This window comes from Chionomys nivalis, chromosome 5 (genome assembly GCF_950005125.1).
Source record: "Chionomys nivalis chromosome 5, mChiNiv1.1, whole genome shotgun sequence".
Lineage (NCBI taxonomy): Eukaryota > Metazoa > Chordata > Mammalia > Rodentia > Cricetidae > Chionomys > Chionomys nivalis.
Window position 1 is genome coordinate 22,466,194 of NC_080090.1, and position 22,482 is coordinate 22,488,675.

At 41.7% G+C, this 22,482-nt stretch overlaps 2 protein-coding genes across 2 annotated transcripts; one reads left to right on the top strand and one right to left on the bottom strand.

Annotated features, from left to right (window-relative positions):
• The first annotated feature begins 4,338 nt into the window (after positions 1-4,338).
• Positions 4,339-14,540, top strand: LOC130874802 (intelectin-1a-like). The gene is made up of 8 exons (XM_057770303.1): positions 4,339-4,398; positions 4,593-4,656; positions 5,963-6,061; positions 6,698-6,945; positions 7,271-7,429; positions 10,397-10,517; positions 11,316-11,419; positions 14,286-14,540. The coding sequence occupies exons 2-8, from the start codon at positions 4,593-4,595 to the stop codon at positions 14,436-14,438; spliced, it is 948 nt and encodes a 315-aa protein (XP_057626286.1). The 5' UTR covers positions 4,339-4,398; the 3' UTR covers positions 14,439-14,540.
• Positions 14,541-19,479: 4,939 nt separating this feature from the next.
• LOC130874584 (ATP-binding cassette sub-family F member 2-like) lies at positions 19,480-21,695 on the bottom strand. Its single transcript, XM_057769974.1, is given in 2 exon segments — positions 19,480-20,046; positions 21,675-21,695. Coding segments are annotated over 2 exon segments (588 nt in total).
• Positions 21,696-22,482: the final 787 nt, after the last annotated feature.

A 22,482-nucleotide genomic window follows, 5' to 3' on the forward strand; every position in this document is an offset into this window, starting at 1 on the left:
CTGTATATCTTTCCTTCTTACTCCACTGCTGGTGACTGGCCCCTTATGTCCTTCTCCTTCTCTTGCTCCTTCTTCTTTTCCTCACAGATGTCTCCCTTTATTTATTCTCTCTGCCTTCCAGCCTTACCTATCCTTTCTCCTGCCTTGTTATTGATTGTTCAGCTCTTTATTAGACCACCAGGTGTTTTAGACAAAGTAACACAGCCTCACAAAATTAAACAAATGCAACATAAAATAATGCAACACATCTTTGCATCATTAAACAAATGATCCACAGCATAAACAAATGTAACACATCTTTAAATAATATTCTCCAATGAAAAATAGATAATTATGACAGCTCTTAATTCAATACAGACATTCTATTTTAAAGACAAAGAAATCTGAGCCCAGAGGGAGGCATCAGGAATACACACAGAGAAATGAAAGACTATGAAAAGAAAACACAGTGAGAAGGTGGTTGTCTACAAGGTTAGAAGAGAGGCTTGAAAGAAGAACCTTGCTGATACAGTCATCTGGATTCTGATCTACAGAACTGTAGGAAAATCAGTTGACAATGTTTAGGCCTCTTAATCTTACTGTTCCCCAAAGAAGAATTGTTGCACTACAGAACCCACTTGTGGTTAATGGGGAAGTCATGAAAAAGCTCCTAGGAAATTCTTTCTCGCTCATGAAAAAGATCTGTAGAAAGAGAGGATCCATTCTCCCTTGTTTTGCGGCAATACATGGAACATCAGCAGCTACTTTGAACATAGTCATAGGTGAAACAAGAAGGCAACAGAAAAAGCCTGTGTTCTTGAAGACATAAACAAACTAATATGTCAGTTGAGCCTGGAAACTCTTCTCTTTCTAGAGTTCTTATTTAATGAAGTGATATGTTTACTTTTTATTTCATTTTTAATTGTGTGTGGGTGTCTGTGTATGTACATGTGCATGGGTATCCATGGAGATCACTGGTGTTGGACCCACCAGACATGGGTGCTGAGAATTAAACTCAGGTCCTCTGGAAAAGTGACATGGTATGGGAGGTCCTTCTGTCTATGTGTTGCTTTTATTGGTTAATGAATAAAGAAACTGCCTTGGCCTGTGATAGGGCAAAAGAACAGAGCTAGGCAGAGAAAACTAAAGTAAATTCTGGGAGAAAGAAGGGTCAAGTCAGAGAGAAGCGATGGAGTTGCCAGAGATAGACACTGGGAATTTTACCCGGTAAGCCACAGCTATGTGGCAATACACAGATTAATAGAAATGGGTTAAATTTATATAAGAGTTACCCAATAAGAAGCTAGAGCTAATGGGCCAAGCAGTGATTTAATTAATATGATTTCTGTGTGATTATTTTGGGTCTAAGATAGCCAGGTGGCCAGGAACCAACAAGCCCCTTCCCCCAACAGTGACATGCTCTCTTAACTGCTAAATCATCTCTCCAGTCTTTATAGTCTTACATTTTAAATTTTTATTGAAAACAGATTTTTCTCTCATACAAAACATCCCAACCACAGTTTTCTCTACCTCCACTCCTCCCAGATCACCCCAACCTCCCCTGTCCCCCAAATCTACTCCCCCTCTATTTCCTCTTTAAAAAAGAACAACTTTCCAGGGATATCAACTGAACACAACATAACAAGAAGGGAATGGAGGAGAATCTGGGGGAAGGGATGTGGGAAGTAGAGACTGAGAAGAGAGAAGGAGAGGAGGCTGCCATTGGGATATATTGCATGAGAAAAGAATAAATAAAAAGAGAAAAGATACATCTAGTGGTGGATATGTCAGAAGAGCAGCAGGTAGAAATTGAGCTTTAGGAGTAAGCTCATCACACCGCAAGGCTCTGATGGGTGAATCTTGGATAGGAAAGGACCCAAGTGCTTGGTTCCAGAATGTCTCTTGCTACTGCTATGCCTTTACATCTTTGCTGATATCATTTTTCTCTGGTATCTGGCATGCTATTAATGGGTGAGGGAGATCTTCACTGCCTTTAATGTAGTGTGATTATCACATGGAAATATCCCATTCTACTGAGAATTTTGCCTGTGGATTATGAAGATGCTTTCTTCTTAAGCTGTACTGTTTAATTGAAGTAATGATTTTATACAATAATAATGTTAGCTTAATAAAATTTTGATGATTGAGGGCTTTTAACAAATGTAGTAAGGGATTATAATACAGGTTAGTTTGGTGGGAAAATTAATATAGGTAAAAGTAGGATATAGTGTTGCCTCCATCCCTGATAAATAGGGGCTGCTTAGGGCAGAAGATAGGAACTGGGGAGTGTGATGAGGCTAGGACTTAAGAGTTTTACTTACGGAGCTGTATAGACTGAAGTTTAGGTTAATGATTAGGAAAACAGTTGAGTCCCAGGAGTTAACTCAAGTGCTTCTTGATATTGGGAAATGTGTTCATGGCTTTTGGTATGTGACATAGCTAAAACAAAGCTTTAAACGACTGGCTTTGTGTAAGTAGAAAATAAAGAATTGGATGGTTACTTAAGATAACTGAACAGGGTTCTAAATGTGAAAAGTGAAGCAAGTAACCTGTTTTCCTGGCAATTATAAGAGTTACTGCCTATTTACACAGTTATGGATGGCGGGCTCCTGATCTGTGAGAAGTCTAAAAGATAAGTGTTTGATTAAGTGCGGGTTTCTCAGGAAATACAAAGAGATGTGCTTAAGAAATGTATTGGGGTTGACTTGTTTGAGAAAAATGTTTTGATGGTGATTATGTAGTAATGATATCTTTTCGTTATGCAGAAAATCCTCTCTGTAATGAACATGGTGTAGGGAATCCAGAAAGGGTGTTTAAAAGAATAAAGAGATATAGAAAATGATAGACCCAGAAGGGGTGTGTGTGTGTGTGTGTGTATGTGTATTTCCCTTTTTTGTCAGCCCCAGAATGAAATTTTACTCCCTCAGATAGAAAGATCAACTGAGAAATTAATCAGAGACTCCATGGCTCCCCTTCAAATGTTGAGTTGCTGAAGACTCGTTCTTACAGCAGCAATCTAGGAACCAATAAAATAAAGTAGTATAGATAGGGTCTTCTATAGCCCAGGGTGACTTCCAACTCAAAATGTAAATGAAAATGACCTTGAATTTATTCACTAAAAGATGTACAGATTTTATTTATGTGTGAGCAGTTCATTTGTTTTGTTTCTAGTTTCTTATGTACCAGAGGCTTACAGAGGAATTGGAGGATTCCTCAGATCCTCCAATCTGACTATGTTGTAGAGGATAATGTTAAATTTCTGATCCTCATTCATGCACGCCCAAAGGGTAGGGATCAGGCATGTCCCACCATACCTAGTTTACATGATGCTAGGGATTGAACCTAGAGCTCATGTATACAAGGCAAACGTTCTACCAGCTGAGCTACACGCCTCTGTTTTATTCTATTCTATCAACCTATCTGAGTTACATTGTATAAATCAGTCCTTTGAATAACAAAGATATAAATATGAGCTTAACAAAAAGGTGACTCCCAAAGGATTGCAGTATTATGGGTAATATAATAAAACTTTGTACTAAGGATGCTTCATTGCTAAGGAAAAGGCACTTCATTCCATTATAGAACAAAGTGGTATCTGAGAACTGGAGAAAAAAAGGTGGGGATAGAGGAAGCTCAAAGCATCTTCAGGGGGATGTCTAGTGACTTCATCCCAAGTTCAGTCTATTGTAAAATTTCATGAGTTTGTGGTAATTATGAGAAAATCAAGGACAAATATTGAGGGTTATATGGAACTCAATTTATGCAGACTAAAGGTTTATATTCATTCTTAAATTATTATTTTACTATTTTGTTATTAAACTTTTCTTTTTATAGTCAGATTTTATGTTGTGTGTCTATAATCCCAGCACTTGGGTGGTGAAATAAAGAGAATCAGGAATTCAAGGATATCTTCACCTAAACAGTGAGATGGAGGCCAAGCTGGCTACATGAAATGTACTCTTTGATACATTGTAAACTTCCTCCCAATGAGGGTAATTTTAAATATTTGTCATTTTTTAGTATTTGCTGTTTTTAATCTTCCAAGAAAGACACACATAAAAAGTTCAAATGGGTGTCAAATGTTGCAAAGTCTCCTCATCTATTTCCTTTTTGGAAAATACACAGTTCGGTAAAATTCCCAAACCTAGTAATAGTGCTAGAACATGATATTTCTAAATATGTCTTTTTGAGCCTTTAATCCCATGAGTCATCACTATACAAAGAATTTTCCTTTCGTAAATAAAAGTTGCCCCTACAGTGGCATCCTGCCAGGAAAGGGGGAGCCTGGTAAAGTCTGAGCTATTTTCACCAGGCTCTTCCCATAAAAGGACAAGAGCCTCACCTGGACCACACTAGACACTCTGCAGAGGAGAGAGAAGCTTACCTCAACTCAGCAGGCAACTCTGAGTTTCTGGCCAGGTGCGGAGAAGAAGGTAGTTTTTGTCAGTGGAAGAAGGAAAGTGGACTCCAGTTCAGGTCTGCTTTAGGACCCAGAGATGCGAGGAGTTTAAAGGAAAGGAAGGAGCCTTTAAGTGGGACTAGATAGCAGCTGAGACTGTGATGGGGAAAAGATGGTCTGGATGGAGAGTGACCTTCTTCCTTCCTTTCTCTAGATGACCATGATAAAGTTTGGTTTCCTGATGTTTTTCATTGTGGTCACCAGAAATTGCAGTTCAGGTGAGTACTAATACAGGACCCCAGATTCCTCAGATCACCATCTAGTTTAAGTGGAAATCAACACTAGATGGGGTTGCTTCCATGTCCTGGGTCTCTGAGGGCCAGGGATCATACACTTGTTATTGTTTGTTTGCTTGTTGTTGTTTGAGAAAGGGTTTTTCTGTGTAGCCCTGACTGTCCTGGTACTCCATCTGTAGACCAGGTTGGCCATAAATTTAGAGATCTACCTGCCTCTGTTACCGGAGTGCTATGATTAAAGATGTATATCACCACATCTTGACCAATCATTCCTTTAATGAAAATCAAAATTAAATATAATTGTATTGTTTTCCTATTCCTTCTTCTCCTTCTAATCTTTCCCAATTATCCCCATTCACACATTCTACAAAACTAAATGCCTCTATTTGTTTAATTGTGTGTATATATACATGCATGTGTGTGTGTGTGTGCATGCATGTGTGGTTGTATTCCTGGACATGTAAGTACAACACAGTCCATAAGATACAGGCTGGGTACTGATTGCCTCTTGAAGGAATTGGCCAGTGGCAATGAGATTGTCAAGGTAAGTCCTGGTCCAGATTCTGTATTTGTAGCTCTAGGGGAGCTGCTGCAAGAACTGCCCGATCCTACTCACTCCCTATGCTTGGGATCTTTGCTCTGGGGTTTCAGTGCCAAGGGTGCAGTCTTGTTTGTTCCAGGAGAATGTTTTCTTCAAGTCTGCTCTTTACAAGAACTCAACATTATTTTAAAATATGTAATTCCTCTTCACTGTAGTTTTAAGGAAAAAGACAAATCCCTAAATGCCATCTTACTTGATCTCCACATGGCAGTCTTTTCTCAGCTTGATATGAGGCAATAGGGAGCTGAAGCTTGACACAGTAAATACAATCCAAAAATACTTGACTGGGAAACATGGAGCTGCTTACACCTGAGCAGCTCTCACCCCAATGTTCTTATTTGTTTCTACACTTCTAGGTTCTCAGATGACTTTGAGGGAAGATTACAAGGCTTTTTTATTCCTTGGTCTCTTGGTCAACCCTCTGCACTGTCTGCCTCACGGGACCCATGCTCCAGGCACATTAGGCCCTGCATTTCTCCTACCTGCAAAGTTGAACTTCACTTTATTTTTCTTTTGCAGGATTTTAAACACCAAGTTCTCCACACCTTCAAATCTTTTGTCTTTCTTCCTAGTTAGAAATCTTGCTGATTCTCAGATGTCGTCTTTTAGAAGTCGTGGAATGAGTTTAGAATGAATGACAGGGGAGGCTGGGTGTCCCATGAGTGTGAAACTCTGCATCTTCTCTAGTTAAAGAGAACCTGGACACCAACAGCCGGGCCAATCCTGTGTCTTCCTCTCTGTTCAGAAGCTGCAAGGAAATCAAGCAGGAGGTCACTGGGGCACGAGGTGAGTGATGAACATTTAAAGAGCACACTGTGATCCTAACACTTGGGAGCCTATGGTGAAGGACTGAAATCTCCAAGTCAACCTGGGGAGACCCTGTCTCAGAAATGCAAACATATAACCCAGATAGGAAATCGGGTTTTGTCCCCTGGAACAGCTTTATTTATATATAGAAAACGTTACAAAATATACATAGTGGTTAAAAATTGACACTTAACCCATTTTAAGGGTTTTCAGGGGCAATAAAAACTTTCACAATGGAATGAATCACCACTACCCATTTCCAGAAAGTTTTCATTTCTTAAATAGAAATTCTGTAGCCACCAAGTAACAAATTCCTGTATTCCCTGTGAGCTGCTGCTCTGTTTCCTACATCTATGAACCTGTCAATTCTTGTTACCTCATCTGAGTATCTGAGCATGCTTCATAGCTCATATGTGCTGTAGAAGAGTTAACTTACTTTTAAAAGATTTATCATCATCATCATCATCATTATTAATACATAGATGCACGTGTCTATGTTTGGGAACATATACATCTATGTGCAGGTATTGCAGGTAGATCTTAGAGCCATTCCAAAAACAGAGATGGACAATGAGCCTGAAAACAGGAGGACTGTGGACTGGTTTGTTTCTACAGATGGCCACTATTTCCTCCGCACGAAGAATGGTACCATCTACCAGACCTTCTGTGACATGACCACTGCTGGTGGTGGCTGGACCCTGGTGGCCAGTGTGCACGAGAACAACATGGCTGGGAAGTGCACGGTGGGCGATCGCTGGTCCAGTCAGCAAGGAAACAGGGCAGACTACCCAGAGGGGGATGGCAACTGGGCCAACTACAACACCTTTGGGACTGCAGAGGGGGCCACAAGTGATGACTACAAGGTAGGTACACTCTGTAGTCACTTGGGAAAGCGTGAGGATGTGAGTGTAGCTCAAGGATGCCCTGGAGAAGGTGGGAAGGTTGTCCTTCAACATGGGCAAAGAAGTGAAAAGTGCTTATCTTGAATCCTTCCAAGTAGGGTTTTTGGTAAGTAGGTGGTGGTGATGGGACCATTGTCCTTGGAAATAAGGACATCTGAACATGGCTGACCCTCTGTCCACCTGGAGCCCAGAGATACCAGCTGTGCTGGATGGACATTGTGCATGAGGGTCTTCTGCTTAGTGAAATCTCCTGATCTGGTCAGGCTCAGTGTTGGTTGCTTTCCAGAACCCTGGCTACTTCGACATCCAGGCTGAGAACCTGGGCATCTGGCATGTGCCCAACAATAGCCCCCTGAAAAATTGGAGGAGCAGCTCCCTGCTGAGGTACCACACCTATAGTGGCTTCCTGCAGAACATGAGTCATAATCTGTTCGGCCTGTACCAGGTACTCAAGACTGCTGACTGAGGCTGCTTTTCATGGGTATGGAGAGAAAGGCAGGTGTTTGAGGTTCGGTGGGCTGTGTTCAATATTTCCCTTATTCTAAAGAGCAATGAGCCAAGTACGGCAAGGAGTAGGGGTATGTGGAAAAGAGAGTAGAGAAGTAGGAAGGGGGAGTGAAGAGAAGATAAGAGGAGGGAGGAGTCAGAGAAACACAGACAAAAGAAAGGATTCCTTCTTTTTTTTTCTTTTTTTTATTTTTTTTTTAATTAAAATTTCCACCTGCTCCCCGTTTCCCATTTCCCTCCCCTCCTCCCAAATATTGCCCCCTCCTCCCACTTCCCTCCCCCTATCCCCACTCCTCTTCTCCTCCCCCCACTCCATTCCCCCTCCCTCTCGATACTGAAGAGCAGTCCAAATTCCCTGCCCTGCGGGAAGACCAAGGTCCTTCTATCTACGTCCAGAAAGGTGAGCGTCCAAACAGGCTAAGCTCCCACAAAGCCAGTTCATGTATTAGGATCGAAACCTAGTGCCATTGTCCTTGGCTTCTCATCAGCCTTCATTGACCGCCATGCTCAGAGAGTCCGGAATCAACCCATGCTTATTCAGTCCCAGACCAGCTGGCCTTGGTGGGCTCCCAATAAATCAGTTCCACTGTCACAGTGGGTGGGTGCATCCCTCGTGGTCCTGATTTTTTGCTCATGTTCTCCCTCCTTCTGCTCCTCATTTGGACCTTAAGAGCTCAGACCGTTGCTCCAAATTGAGACTCTGTCTCTACCTCGATCCATCGCCAGATGAAGGTTCTAAGGTGATATGCAAGATATTCATCAGTATAGGATAGGGTCATTTCAGGTTCCCTCTCCTTAGTTGCCCAAGGTACCAGCTGGGGACATATTCCTGGACACCTGCGAACCCCTCAAGAGTCAAGTCTCTTGCCAACCCTAAGATGGCTCCCTTGGATAGGATATATACTTCGCTGCTCCCGTATCCATCCTTCCTATATCCCAACCATCCCAATCCCCCGAGCTCCTCCCATCCTCCCCTTCTCATGTTTCTCATCCCATTTCCCCTTTGCCCCATGCCACCTCACCCGCAAGTTCCCAGTTTTTGCCCTGGAATCTTGTCTACTTCCCCCTCTCCATGCGGATGACTATATGATTTTCTTTGGGTTCACTTTCTTATTTAACTTCTATAGGATCACATATTATATGCTTAATGTCTTTTATTTATGGCTAGAAACCGATTATGAGTGAGTACATCCCATGTTCCTCTTTTTGGGTCTGGGATACCTCACTCAGGATAGTGTTTTCTATTTCCATCCATTTGCACGCAAAATTCGAGAAGTCATTGTTTTTTACTGCTGAGTAGTACTCTAATATGTATATATTCCACACTTTCTTCATCCATTCCTCCATTGAAGGGCATCTAGGTTGTTTCCAGGTTTTGGCTATTACAAACAATGCTGCTATGAACATAGTTGAACAGATACTTTTGTCATTTGATGTGGCATCTCTTGGGTATATTCCCAATAGTGGTATTACTGGATCTTGGGGTAGGTTGATCCCAAATTTCCTGAGAAATCGCCACACTGATTTCCAAAGTGGTTGCACAAGTTTGCATTCCCACCAGCAATGAATGAGTGTGCCTCTTTCTTCACAACCTCGCCAGCAAAGGCTATCATTGGTGTTTTTGATTTTAGCCATTCTGACAGGTGTAAGATGGTATCTCAAAGTTGTTTTAATTTGCATTTCCCTTATCGCTAAGGAGGTTGAGCATGACCTTAAGTGTCTTTTGGCCATTTGAATTTCTTTTGTTGAGAATTCTCTGTTCAGATCAGTGCCCCATTTTTTTATTGGGTTCATTAGCATTTTAAAGTTTAGTTTCTTGAGTTCTTTATATATTTTGGTGATCAGACCTTTGTCTGTTGCAGGGTTGGTGAAGATCTTCTCCCAGTCAGTGGGTTGCCTTTTTGTCTTAGTGACAGTGTCCTTTGCTTTACAGAAGCTACTCAGTTTCAGGAGGTCCCATTTATTCAATGTTGTCCTTAATGTCTGTGCTGCTGGGGATAAACGTAGGAAGTGATCTCCTGTACCGATATGTTGTAGAGTACTTCCAACTTTTTCTTCTATCAGGTTCAGTGTGTTCAGACTAATATTGAGGTCTTTAATCCATTTGGACTTGAGTTTTGTGCATGGTGATAGATATGGATCTATTTTCATTCTTCTACACGTTGACAACCAGTTCTGCCAGCACCATTTGTTGAAGATGCTCTCTTTTTTCCATTGAATACTTTTAGCTCCTTTATCAAAAATTAGGTGTTCATAAGTTTGTGGGTTAAAATCAGGGTCTTCTACTCGGTTCCATTGATCGACTTCTCTGTTTTTATGCCAATACCAAGCTGTTTTCAATACTGAGGCTCTGTAATAGAGTTTGAGGTCAGGGATGGTAATGCCTCCAGACGATCGAAAGGATTCCTTCTTATCTGAGTAGTTGGGAAACAATCTCAGATACAGTTACTTCTCTGTAGATGGTAATGTTCCTGTGAATGCCAATGCTGCTATCCTTACCTAGTGGATTCTTGATGGATGTGGGTCACTTGTCTATCTGTTGCTTTCATTGGTTAATTAATAAAGAAACTGCTTGGCCTTTGATAGGACAGAAAATTAGGTAGGTGGAGTAGACAGAACAGAATGCTGGGAAGAAGGGAAGTGAGGCAGAGTCGCCATGATTCTCCTCTCCAAGATGGACGCAGGTTAAGATCCTTCCTGGTAAGGCACCACCTCGTGGTGCTACACAGATTATTAGAAATGGGTTAATCAAGATATGAGAATTAGCCAAGAAGAGGCTAGAAGTAATGGGCCAGGCAGTGTTTAAAAGACTACAGTTTCTGTGTAATTATTTCAGGTAAAGCTAGCCGGGTGGCGGGAAGTGGCCCACTGCACCTATTACAACAGATTCTTTTGTTCCTTGTAGAAGTACCCGGTGAAATATAATGGAGGGAAGTGTTCTATTGATAATGGTCCAGCAATACCTGTGCTCTATGACTTCGGTGATGCTCAGAAGACAGCCTCTTATTACTCCCCCAGTGGCCAGAGTGAGTCTCTAATGCACCTCTGAACCCTCTGCAGGACACATGATAAACTCAGTTGTGATAAGTAACAGTCATTTACCATCCACCACAGCCTGCTTCTCTTCTGTGAGAGTTTGTGTTTTGCTTCATTCAGTTGATTGCCCTTGGGCTCTCAACTATCACTAACCCATTTTACAGATTAGGAGACTGGAGCACTGAAGTCCATGAAGTTGCCTGAGATCACAGGGCATAAGCAAGGGAGTTGGCATTTGTACTGGGGAAGCATGGTTCTGGAATCTACTCTTGGCAACCTCATTATCAGTCAGAGGTTTCTTAGAAACAGACCAGGTGCATGTGCACAGGGCTGAACAACAGGGGAAAAATAGTGTTTTATTTTTGTTTTGAGGGGTGACTGACATGTTGTTTGATATAAATACAAGTATGACACATGCCCTTTATGAATGCTAAGCCTGTTCTGTATAATTTGAAGCTCTTCTTATTTATTCTTGGAATGTAAGGCTTTAAAGAAAAGTTAGCAATGTCAATGTGAACAAGACCAAAATGAATGCACTTGCCAACCGCTGTGACAAACCCTGGGAGATATTCAGTAGAGACCTTGCCATATCAGAAATTTCTCCATTCAAGCTCTGGCAGATGGGGACCTTTTTAACAATTGGCTCTTGTGGTTTGTGAACAGGAGTAGGTAAGGCTCCCCTAACGGATCTGATATTTTAGGCTGTATATCCTGGCACTACCAAACTCTGGTCTCATAGCTATTTCTAGAATTTTCCCTGAATGCAGTTTCCTGTCTTTTGTTTTCAGATGAATTCACAGCAGGATACATCCAATTCAGAGTGTTTAATAATGAGGGAGCAGCCAATGCCTTGTGTGCTGGGATGAAGGTCACTGGATGTAACACTGAGTTTGTGAGTCTGTGTAGTGACCAAAGAAGTACATGAATAAGATTTAAGTTGCCTGTGTGTGTCTGTGAATACTGAGTATGGGAGACTGCCATGTTAGTGTGTGCACATTTATGAACATGTGACATTTTCCTGTACCATACTTGGTCTCGGGGACTAAAGCTTCTGTCTAGATACAGATATTCTGTCTTGTTGAAAACCAGAGTCAACATTACAGACTTCTAATGAACTGTGACTGTTTAGCTTTTAGGATAAAACACTCATTACCTCGAGTCAGGATGACACTTGCATTCAGGAAGTCCTGTGGGAGCCTTTGGGGGCTGAGATTGTTAGAGAGTCACTCCCCATCCAGGATTTAGCTTTTACAGTAATACATATCCTATCTAATCCTTTCCAGTGTTTGTACAGATTTTCATTAAGTAGTGACTAGGAGAGTCCTGGACATCTGATAGACCTCACCCAGGCCATTCTCCTCCCTATCACAAGGAATTTCTCTTGTTGGATGTTGGCATGGCAACTAAGTGCCAAGGCAGGTGCACTAAACTCCACTGCAGCAATCTGATGCTCCCCCCCCCAAGCATTTGATCATTAGATTCATACTGTTTTGTTTTCTTTCTAATAATTGTGGCAAAGGCACACTGGCCATAGGAAAAGCTGTAACAAGTTAGCATGTTCTGGCCAAGCATGGTGGTACACATCTTTAATCCCAGCACTCAGGTGGTAGAAACAAGCAGATCTCTATGAGTTTGGGGCCATCCTGGTCTACATAGTGAGTTCCAGGCCAATAAGACCTACATAGTAAGACCCCATCTAAAAAAATATAGCATGTTCTTTTGGGATCCAGACATCCTTAAAGTAACAATCTAAGAAAAGGGTTGTCAACTCCTGGCAGGTGATCCTGAAGATCTCAGTGTCCATTTATTTATTCCTCAGCCATTGGCATGTCCTTCACCTGGTCAAGATGAGGCAGCTTCTTGTCAAGGTGGACCTTGGGACTGTGATGTGGAATGATGAAATGGGGAAAGCATGTGGTGTTGAGAGTGTATCAAGCTGCTTCTATTTCAGTATGTAAAATGGATGTGGGATACAGGAAGAACTCATTTTGGAAATGTCCAATGTTAATGAAAAGATCAGGAAACAACCTTTACATCACACCAGTGGTTTTTGGATTGTATAAGGGATGAGCACCACTTAAATGTTTCATGGGCACATAAGATTGACTTGAACATTCTTATTTTACTTTTTAAACAATCTTTTTTATTTTACATACCAATCCCAGTTTCCTCTCCCTTCCCACTTCCTGCTCCCCCACCTTCCTCTCTCCCTATCCCCCACCCACTCCTCAGAGAATTCTTTTTTTTTTCCAGAAATGACACTGTGGTTTAGCAATGACAGATTCTCTTGGGGGAAAATCAAAGCATAAGAAAATAAGCATTAAGATGGCTTTCATGGTCCAAATGAGAGTCTGATAAAGTATGATGGAAATTTGGAGCAAGGGTGGGCACTAATAAGTTCCAAAGATTTTAAATTTATTAATAATTTAACACAGAGAATGTGAGGAGAATTCATTTTGAATAATTCCATAGTTTGCATATGAGTAGGTTAACATCATATAGTAAGCCAAGATGTCTGGATGCTGAATATGTTTGTGATCAAATAGGGATATATAGTCATACGATGATGGATTTCTAAAACACTTATTTGAACTCATTTGTATGTGTGTACATGTGTATTCAAGTGATCACAGCAGCTTAAGGAATCCATGAAGGAAAAGTCTTGCCAGAGAACCTGAGAACAAAGCTTCAGAGAAGTTGAAGGAAAGTTAGGAAGAGATAACAATGCCACTAAAACCAATGGAAGTAGAGGGTGTGGTTCAAATAGATCAATACTGCCAAAAGAGAGAGTCTGATGAGGGACAAAGAATCACACTGAACTTGACTGAGATGTCTCTGGGCTCATTAGCTATATTAGTCAGTTTTTCCCTGTGATTAAATACCAGAGAGAAGCAATATATGGAAAGAAGTGTGCTGGCTAGACCGATGACAGTATGATGCAAGCTGTAGTCATCTGAGATAAGAGAAAAGCATTTAAGAAAATGGCTCCATAAGATCAGGCTGTAGGCAAGCCTGCAGAGCATGTGTTTATTGCCAATTGAAAAAGGACTCCCAGTCCATTGTGGGTGGTGCCAATCTTAGGCTGGTGGCCCTGAGTTCTGTAAGAAAACAGACAGAGCAAGCCATGAGAAGAAAGCCATAATAAAACTGCACTTCTCCATGGCCTCAGCGTGAGTTCTCCAGGTTCCTGTCCTGAGTTCCTTCAATGATGAACAGTGACTTAAAAGTATGAGTCAAATAAACTCTTTTCTCCCCAAGTTGCTTTTGTTATGATGTTTTATCATAGTAATAGTAACCCTGACTAAGAAAAAAAAAGGCTTTATTAGCTTGATGGTTTCTGAGATTTTACCTGTGGTCATTTGGCTCTATTGCTTTTAAATTGGTAGTGGGGTAGAAATATCATGCAAGAAAGTCATATCAGAACAAGATGGATCATTTCATAGTGGCAAGGAGCCAGGAAAGACCAGGAAAGGCCAGAGCAAGATACCCTTCAAACCATGCCACTCACTCCTTCAGTGTGACCCCACCCCATCCCCAGCTTCACCATCTTCAAATAGTCAGTCCAAAACAGTGACTCCATTAGTGATTAACTAACTGATGAAGGCAGGGTCCTCTTATTTATTCCCTTCCCCAAAGTGCTGCCTTTGAATGTTACTTATCCTGGGAACCAGGTCTTCAGTATCTCACACCTTTTGATAGGGAACGTTATATCTGAACCGTAACACCTCCCCTTGCTACTTCCTCCCCCTGTTCTTCAGCACTGCATTGGTGGAGGAGGATTCTTCCCAGAAGGTGACCCTGTGCAGTGTGGCGACTTCTCTGCATTTGATTGGAATGGATACGGAACTCACAGTGGGTACAGCAGTAGCCGGGAGATAACTGAAGCAGTCGTGTTTCTGTTCTACCGTTGAGAACTTTGTGGTTTGGACCCAGACTACTTCTCCAGTCTGAGGACTCACATACACAGAAAAAAATATTGCCTAGGAGCTAGAATGCTAATGACACGGGAAAGGAGAATAAATTATGTTTATTGCATGCTTGGGTGTCACTGTGAATTCTTTTGTGCAGAGATAAGAGATTTCAAAAGGGTTTCTGCTGCCCTGTTTGATTCTTTGGGGTATTTAGGACTGGGAATCCTGATACAGCAACACCCTTTTTAAAAATATATTCTTTTCTCCTATATTACATCCTGACAGCAGCCTCCCCTCCCTCTTCTCCTCCCAGTCCCCCCCTTATCCAGCTCTCCCCTACATCCTATCTTAATCCATTTCTATTCAGGAAAGGCCAGGCTTCCCAGAACACATCCCCTCATATCAAGACTGGATGAGGAAACTCAATAGCAGAAAAATGTTGTGAAATATTCCTTTATACTGTGTGAAGTTATGTTACCATGAGTGGTTTAATAACAAACTAAATGACCAATAGCTAGGCAGGAAGTATAGCAGGGACTTCTGGACAGAGAGAGTGCTGGGAAGAAGTAAGGCAGAGTCCCCAGATGAACACAGAAGAAGTCAGACGTGAAGGAGGAGAGGTAAAAACCATGAGCCGATTAGTACAAATGTGTTAATTTAAGTTATAAAAGCTAATTAGGGGCAAGCATAAGCTAAGGCCAAGCATTAATAATTAATAATAAGTCTCTTGTCATTTTTTTGTAATGTGGCAGCTCAAAGAAAAATCTGTTCACATAATGGCATCCAACATGGGGTCACATATTTCCACATAAGAACTGACAAAGCTTTTAAAAAGTTTCCAAACACACACAAAGGAAGCCAAACACGGTTCCACCATCTCCCACTTGGGCTGCATTACAGAGATGTGTCTCCTGGCAGCTGATTATGGGCTTGAGCCTCAAGTACACCATGAGATGTGCAGTGGGTTTAAGGTTTGACTCATACAGTCAGAGAATGATGCAGGTACCTAGTAAAGCAAAGTCTAGAGAATAAAAGATGGTATAGACAGTCATATAAAAAAATAGTTTAAAAATAATAAAATAAAGTCTTTAAAGAGAAAAACAAAGTTAAAAATAAGCCTTGTAAGAATGGGAAATATTGTCATTATAAAAGTGACCCCAAAATTCTACCAAGGAACTCCTACAGCTCACAAACACCTTCAGTATTATGGAAGGAAACAAGATCAATTAAAAAAAAATCAGTAGCCCTCCTATATACAAATGATAAAAGGGCTGAGAAAGAAATCAGAGAAATACCACCCTTCACAATAGTCACAAATAACATAAAATATCTTGAGGTAATACTTGCCAAAGAAGTGAGAGACCTGTACAAAGAGAACTTTAAGTCTTTGAAGAAAAAAATGAAGAAGATATCAGAAAATGGAAAGATCTCCCATGCTCTTGGATAGGTAGGATCAATATAATAAAATGACAATCTTACCAAAAGCAATCTACAGATTTAATGCGATCCCCATCAAAATCCCAACACTATTCTTCATAGACCTTGAAAGAACAATACTCAACATCATATGGAAAAACAAAAAATACAGGATGGACAAAACAATCCTCTACAATAAAGGAACTTCTGGAGGCATCACAATCCCTGACTTCAAGTTCTACTATAGAGCTATAGTAATGAAAACAGTCTAGTATTGGCATAAAAACAGACAGATTGACCAGTTGAATTGATGTCCCTGATATAAATCCACATGCTATGAACACCTGATTTTTGTCAAAGAAGCTAAAGTTATACAATGGAAAAAAGAAAGCATTTTCTATAAATAGTGCTGGCATAAAAGGATGTCAACATGTAGATAAAAGCAAATAGACCACATCTATCCCCTTGCACAAAACTCAAGTCCAGATGGATCTAATATTTCAACATAACACCAGCCACACTGTACCTCACAGAAGAGAAAGTGGGAAGTAGCCTTGAATGCATGGGCACAGAGTCAACTTCCTGTTCCTGAGTGCAACAATTAATAAATAGGACCTCCTAAAACTGAGAAGCTTTTGTAAGGCAAAGGACAAAATCAATATGACAAAATGGCAGATTACAAAATGGGAAAAGATCTTCACCAACCCCACACTGGACAGAAGACTGATCTCCAAAATATATAAAGAACTCAAGAAACAAGACACTAAAATACCAAATATGATTGAAAAATGGGGTACAGATCTAAATAGTGAATTCAACCGAAGAATCTCAAAAGGCCAAAATATAATTAAGGAACTGTTGAACATTTTTAGCCATCAGGAAAATGCAAATCAAAACGACTCTGAGATGCCATCTTTTACCAGTCAGAATGACTAAGATAAAAAAAAAAAAAACTACCAATGATAGCTTATGCTAGAGAGAATGCAGAATAAGGGAAACACTTTTTCATTGCTGGTGGAATGCAAACTTGTACAGTCACTCTGGAAATCAGTATGGCAGTTTCTTGGAAAATTGGGAATCAATCTATGTCAAGACCCATAGGCATACCACTCTTAGGCATATATCCAAAAGATGCACACTCATATCACTAGGACATTTGCTCAACCATGTTTATAGTAGCATTATTATTCATAATAGTCAGAACCTGGAAACAATGCCCCTCAGCCAAAGAATGGATAAAGAAATTGTGGTCCATTTACTCCATGGAGTACTACTCAGTGGTAAAAAAGAAAAAAAAAACAACGACATCTTGAAATTTGCATGCAAGAGGATGGAACTAGAAAAAAAAAGTATACTGAGTGAGGTAACACAGACCTAGAAAGACAACCATGGAATGTACTCACTCTTAAGTGGATATTAGATGTAAAGCAAAGGATAGCCAGATATAGTTCATGAATCCGGAGAAGCTAGGTAACAAGGAAAACCCTAAGAGAGATATACATGGATTTCCTCTGGTAAGGGGAAATAGACAAGCTGTCCTGAGAAAATTAGGATCATTAGGGGAGGGGAGGGAAGAAGGGAAAGGGAGGGAAGAAGAAGAGGGGGGAGGAGAACATAGAGAGTGGGATGGTTGAGATGAGGGGAGGACAGAGACGAAGAGCAAGGAAAGTGATATCTTGATTGTGGGAGCCATTGTGGGGCTAGCATGAAAACTGGCACCAGGAAAATTCCCAGGAATCCACAAGGATGACCCCAGTTAAGACCCTAAGCAATAGTGAAGAGGGTGCTTGAACTGACCTTCCCCTGTAATCAGATGGATGACTACCTTAATTGTCATCATAAAACCTTCATTCAGCAGCTGATGGAAGCAGATGCAGAGATCCACAGCTAAGCACTGAGCCAAGCTTCCAGAGACCAGTTGAAGAGAGGGAGGAGCAATGAGCAAAGGGGTCAAGACTATGATGGGGATACCTACAGAAACAGTTGACCTGAGCTAGCGGGAGCTCATTGACTCTAGATCGAAAGTGGTGGAACCTGCCTAGGACCAAACTAGGCCCTATAAATTTGGGTGACAGTTGTGTGGCTTGGGTTTTCTGTGGGGCCACTGGCAATGGGATCAGACTTTAATCCCTAGTGCTTGAACTGGCTTTTTGGAGCCCATTCTTTTTTGAGGGATACCTTGCTTGGTCCTGATTTAAAGTGATGTGTCAGACTTTGTTGACTCCCCATGGGAAGCCTTACACTCTCTGAGGAGTGGATGGGGGTGAGGTAGAGGGGTTGGTGAGGGGATCAGGAAAAAGGGAGGGAATGGGAACTGGGATAGGTATGTAAAATTAGAAAAGATCATTTTTAAAAAATTAATTAATTAATAAAATGTTATATAAAATATTATATAACACAGGGAGTGTGGACCTTATATGGCACTTTGTTAATTTTGATTATTTTTGAACAGCTGCTGAGAGACATTGGATGTGGAAGGTACTGCTGAATTCAACCGACCTATATACTTCAGAAATGCCTTAATGTTAAAATGGAAGTCAAAACATGTATTATGTTGTGGAAGAGGTTATGCTTTTGTTTCCATAGGAAACGAAAGGCTGTGGGTTCCTTCCAGGTGTGTAATTAAGAGATTATAATTGACCCAGGGAGACCTCCTGAGTACCCTGGCTACAGACGTGGGGGAGGAAGCCAAGAAAGACTACAGGACAGGTGATGTGTAAGCTGTGCGTGGGAACATCTCAGGGACGAGATGAGACATGATAAATCTTGTTGGCTACAGATTCCTCATGATTAATTGCTGCATGCCATCCTTTCATATGGCATGGATAGAGATATTTATTTATTTATTATATATACAATATTCTGTCTGTGTGTATGCCTGCAGACCAGAAGAGGGCACCAGACCCCATTACAGATGGTTGTGAGCCACCATATGGTTGCTGGGAATTGAACTCAGGACCTTTGGAAGAGCAGGCAATGCTCTTAACCTCTGAGCCATCTCTCCAGCCCATGGATAGAGATTTATATGACAGTTTGGTTATGCATCCCAAATGGGTTTATAAAGTTGACAGATGCCTGTTCAAACGTAGAACATAAAGTCATCCTTTTTTTGTGGAAGGAGGGACTTTGACTTCCTCTTTATTGGATACTTTGTAAATGACACACAGATCTACAGTTAAATAATTATTAAAATATCGACCAGGACTATGGCCCTGTCCCAGGGCTCCAAACCAAAAGCAATAAGGAACAGAGTTTATGGGCTGGCAGTATTCCTCCAACATCACCAAAACCCATAAAACGAGGCTCTTGAATCCTTCCAGGGCTTGGGCCCTTGGGTTAACCCAGGGACCCCAGGCTGCATCTGTCAGGACAAGGTAAGCAGCGAGGGTCTGGAGGGAATAACCAGCTGAGACCAGACACAGACAGACCCAAATGGAAGGAAGATGGGAAACGGACAGGTGCTGTCCAGCTGGAGATAAGATGCAGCAAAGGCAGACTAAGGGGAGAGGCTGGGGGCAGTATTGCAGCAATGCAAGAGTGCAGCCCAGGGTCCTGTCCTGAGTGGCTGATAGGTGTCAGCTGGCAGTCTCCAGGTGGCTTTCCTGACCTAACCCTGGCTGAGAGCTCACACGTTGTGGGTCCTCTTGGTAAACTGGGACTCCTCATCTTCCAGATTGAATTTGAGGTGCTCCTTGTAGGCCAGATTGTCTCCAGGCCATTTAGTGATTTTCTGCTTCTCACAGACACAAATTTCCTGTGCAACCTGCTGGATGAGTCCGAAGTTGTGACTGACTAACATCTTACCACCCTCAAACTCATTGGTAGCATCTGCCAGTGCATCAATGGTCTTGATGTCCAGGTGATTGATAGGCTCATCCAGAAAGAGCATGTAAGTGTTCTTCTAGGCCAGCCAGGCCAGACACACTCAGGACTTCTGCCCATCTGAAAGGTTCCAGATTGGGCTCAGCTGCTGTTTCCCAGTGAGTCTGTATTTCCCAATGATCGTCCTCATCTCTTCCTTCTCCTTGATTTCTGGGTAGCACTTTGTCATATACTCCAATGGTGAAAGGTCCAGGTTCAGCTGCTCCTGTGAGGCTGATGTCTTGACATGAGGATGCTTTTGGGTCATTCCATCTGTGGGTAGAAGCTCTCCAATTATCAGCTGTCTGGCATAGACTTGCAAAATGGGCACCTGTGTTTCAAGGCCAGATTCTCAAACATCCTTAGGCTGCCTTTTACAAAATCTTTTTAAATTGGAGTTATCTGACACCACATGTCCTTAATACCTTAAATTGTTTTGCAGGCATGGGAACAAGTAAACAAAATCCCCATATGCTCATGTTTTCTGGATAGTGTCCCGCTCCCATTCCTCCACCTCACCCTTCTTCCCACTCCCCTTACTGTTTGCTGTTTTTCTACGTTCCTGGCATGTGATCTGGTTTCGCTGGGATTCTCCCTGCAATGGATCCATTCCCACTGTTCTCCCATTCTGCATTGCATGGGTGTTCTGTCCTCATGTTTCTGTTCTCCCTTACAGCATCTGATGATTTGGCCCTCACTGGGACCACCTGTGTGCTTGCCTGGATTTTGCTGCCTACACCAGGGTTTCCAAATTGGTCAGTTGATACAGTTTCCTGGAAAAAGTTTTGTTCATCAATAATGTGGCCACAGTATGCTTGCTTTATGTGTATGTACGTGTGTGTGTGTGCGTGTGTGTGTGTGTGTGTGTGTGTGTATGCTTGTCTTAAAAGCTGTAAAACTTGTAAGTACAGATTACAACAGCTCTGGAAAAATACAAACACATGGATAGCCACCATTTTTGGCTGAAGTCAAAACAGAAACCTCAGCACCATCTTTGGTAAGAGTACCTATGTGTGCTGGTCCTACCAAGGAGACATTCCACCTCCAATATACTTTGGCTTACTAAAATATTCCTTCTAATCTTCTTGCTTCTACTGACATTGGTAACTGCAACTGACTGGGTAAACTATATGTCTAAATTTAACTTATATGTCTAATGTACATATACCTGACTTGTAATGGTACTCTGATTCTCGGGTACCTTTCCACAGCATCCTATAGCTCCTGCAACAAGATCTATGGTTGCAGAAGACCTTCCTCCTGGAGGCTTACCTTTAAAAACCACCCATACAGCAAAAAAGCTGCCTGGAAATGGATGGCACTACACTGGAGGATCAATCATCTCATCCTGCTAAAACAGGAAAATCTGTCAGGCCTCCTGGGCTCAGCAGCTGAAGGCAAGTACTGCTTCTAAGCCTGGCATTTGCCAAAGACCACAGAGAGACTTGGGATTGCCTGAATAGCTGGAAAAGCAGTTTTGCTTCTGCTCATTTATGTATCCCTCTCAGATCTGTCTTGTGGCATTTGATGGCTTAAGATACTAGTAAGTCACTACTACATTAGTTAAATTTCCTGCTAAAAATATAGGCAGGTGTGCCTCTTTCACAGGCTTCAAACTCCATAATTAACAGGTTTCAGATATATCTTCACAGGTTCAGAGTTTTCAATTTCCTTTGTCTTCAAAGATGTTCATGCCTTTTAACCTTTGGCTATGCCATAGCCTTTTGCTATGACAACAATATGTAGATCCGTTCCATCTGTCTTACCGATACCTGCAGGTTCCTGGGAGAAGTTCTACTGTTGTATCAAGAAATCTGGTGCGGTTAAAATGAACAGTCTCCAGAGCCTATTTTGACCCCACCCATTTTCAAGCATATTTTATAGGTCACTCCTGCTGTCTGGGCCAAAACCAACCTGCAGAGGGTTCTCCAGACAATGCCAGCACCTACACTAGCTCACCAGCTCCTGGGACTTCACCATTGATTCCACCTCTTCAGGCTCAAATGAATACCTACCCAACAACTAAAATTTGGTTTTAAGCAGCATATCTGTCCTCATCTCACTCATTCACCCTTCCTTGCCTCACCTCTACAACCAGGGCACTTCTCCATACCATTCTTTCTAGCAGTTAATCACCCTTTCCATGGTAGCCCAGTCATAGAGCTGGTAATAACAATCTATTTTTTCTCCTAGTAACCGTGAATTTACCTGGCACGAGTGAGGAGGAAACACAGAACACACAACAAACCTGCTTAGGAGTTTATTAGAGGATGTGTGCACAGGCCTGGGAAGTCAGTGTGCAGAGAGAGAGAGGAAGATGGCGTGTCAACTTTTAAAAGCTGCCTAGTGCACGTGCACAGGGGTTGACGTGGCTACGTCATACACAGATGACAGGGCTCACGCATGTGTGCAAGGGCTTAGCTGAGTCATACGTGAATGATGCAACCACACATGCGCACAAGGGCTTAGCTGAGTCATATGTGGATCACGCAGGGCCCTTTAACATTTCCAGGGGCCTATGAAAGCAGTGCTAAGAGGAAAATTCATAGCATTAAGTGCCCACTTAAAGAAAATGGAGAAAGCACACATTGGAGACTTAATAGCCCACCTGAAAGCTTTAGAAAAAAAAGAAGCAGACTCACCTAGGAGAAGTAGAAGACTGGAAATAATCAAATTGAGGGCTGAAATCAACAAAATAGAAACACAGAAAACAATCCAAAGAATCAATGAAACAAAAAGCTGGTTCATGGAGAAAATCAATAAGATT

Bases quoted from the DNA above. Each gene is read 5' to 3' on its own strand.
- LOC130874802 (XM_057770303.1), top strand. From the start codon at position 4,593: ATGACCATGATAAAGTTTGGTTTCCTGATGTTTTTCATTGTGGTCACC. The intron at 6,062-6,697 runs GTGAGTGATGAA...TTGTTTCTACAG, and splicing joins GGAGGTCACTGGGGCACGAG to ATGGCCACTATTTCCTCCGC. The intron at 10,518-11,315 runs GTGAGTCTCTAA...TTTTGTTTTCAG, and splicing joins TTACTCCCCCAGTGGCCAGA to ATGAATTCACAGCAGGATAC.